Genomic DNA, 1,653 nt, shown 5'->3' on the forward strand with positions numbered 1-1,653 from the left:
TAGAGCCTTTTTCTTTAGGAACCTGTAAGTTCTGGTGCAGTGCAGCTGACATGGAAGCTGTGCAGCTCCTCAAATATGCGATCTTTAAAGATGGTTTGTTCTTTCTGCTTGCCAGTCTGTAGATGGACGTCAGATCAGAGTTGACCAGGCTGGAAAATCCTCAGAGAACAGATCTCGTGGCTACAGAGGGGGGTCTTCTGGGGGCAGAGGCTTTTTCCGTGGCAGCAGAGGCCGGGGCCGTGGCTTCTCCAGAGGTGAGTGCGCAGGCGTGACGCGCAGCGCTGAAAGTGCTGACGGTGTTTGTCAGAAGGCTTAAAAACCCCCCACTCTGCCTGTTGCAGGAGGTGGAGACAGAGGCTATGGCGGAAGCAGATTTGATTCCCGCAGCGGAGGCTATAACGGCTCCAGAGACTACTATAATAGCAGGTAAAGGCATCGCGACCGCCAGCAGGCCGCCAGCCCGGTGCCTGTGGGACACAAACACCAGCGGGCTCCGGGAAGAGTCGAGCCGATGTAAAGCACGTGCCTGTTTTCCGCAGCAGGAGTCAAGGTGGCTACGGCGACAGGTCTTCAGGAGGGTCCTACAGAGACAGCTACGACAGTTACGGTAAGCGCGGGTTCAAGCGGGAGTGCTGAGTTACGTGTGCTGTAGGAGCTCTAATCTCGAGTCCGGAAACGGCGCACGGCTCAGGCGGACTGTGCCGCTCGGTCTGTTCTCGCCCCTCAGAACCGACCTGCCAGGCCTGGACGTGGTGGTGCCGGTTAAGCCCTAATTGTAATGCATGTGCAGGAGTTGCTCGGATCTAAAGGCAGAGCAAGTTTATAAAATCCGTTCCTGAGCTCGAGACTCAGACAGACTCGGCTGCCCTAACAAGCTGTAATCAAGGGTGGGGGAGTTCTCCTAGGGCGTAGCGATCTAGCACTAGCTTCGGAAATAATGCAAGGGACTAAAATGCTGGAACTTGTCTATGCTTCAGTGCCTTTACAATTGTGCCTGCTTCTTGTCCTCAGCTACACACAACGAGTAAAAATCCTTCCTGACTCAAGATCGTCCTTCCAATGGCTGTATTTATAAAGATTTTTGGAGCTTCGCTGACATGGTTATTGTGTAGTACATCTACTTGTATTTCCACTTTTGTAGTATGAGCAGTTCTAATCTTGTCGAACACAGCCTGGCAGCTTCTGATACCAGATGGTCTGATTAGACTCCCCTTCACGAAAGCTCTGCTTTCAAGTGGCTTTTTCTTTTTTTTTTTTTTTTAAAAAGTGGTGAAGTTGGGGCCCCAATTCAGTTTCTTTTGAGATAGAAAGGACCTTTTAATTCAACGTTCACTGGAAGCTGAACAAGCTGTGGACTCTCTTTATTTTTTTTTTAAGTGCATTACCTTCGTCTTTTGTAACATTCCTTTAGTGTAGCAAGGTAGGAATGCAGCCTGGGTACACATTGGAAGGCAAACCACCTTGATATATCTAAAGAGAAACGTGCTTGTATGTTCAACCCGCATAACGGTATTTTTACTGTTGTAACGATGTAAATGACCCAGAAATAGAACTTGCAAACTTACCATAAAAGAGGTTCTTGAAAATGTTTATTTATATTGTCCTTTTTTACTGGAAGAAATATGCATATTCCATTGATATTGTATTTGAAGT

The 1,653-nt window shown here is 48.0% G+C and overlaps 1 protein-coding gene across 1 annotated transcript in view; it reads left to right on the forward strand.

The window, feature by feature from the left end:
* Positions 1–1,251, forward strand: part of CIRBP (cold inducible RNA binding protein) — a 1,746-nt gene extending 495 nt beyond the window's left edge. The window contains exons 2-5 of the mRNA XM_010144701.1: positions 116–254; positions 342–426; positions 540–607; positions 1,012–1,251. Of these exons, the coding sequence (XP_010143003.1) occupies positions 116–254; positions 342–426; positions 540–607; positions 1,012–1,028 (309 nt within the window). The 3' untranslated portion in view covers positions 1,029–1,251. The remainder of the gene's footprint in view (positions 1–115; positions 255–341; positions 427–539; positions 608–1,011) is intronic.
* Positions 1,252–1,653: the final 402 nt, after the last annotated feature.

This window comes from Buceros rhinoceros, unplaced genomic scaffold (assembly GCF_000710305.1).
Source record: "Buceros rhinoceros silvestris isolate BGI_N320 unplaced genomic scaffold, ASM71030v1 scaffold30581, whole genome shotgun sequence".
Classification (NCBI taxonomy): Eukaryota; Metazoa; Chordata; class Aves; order Bucerotiformes; family Bucerotidae; genus Buceros; species Buceros rhinoceros.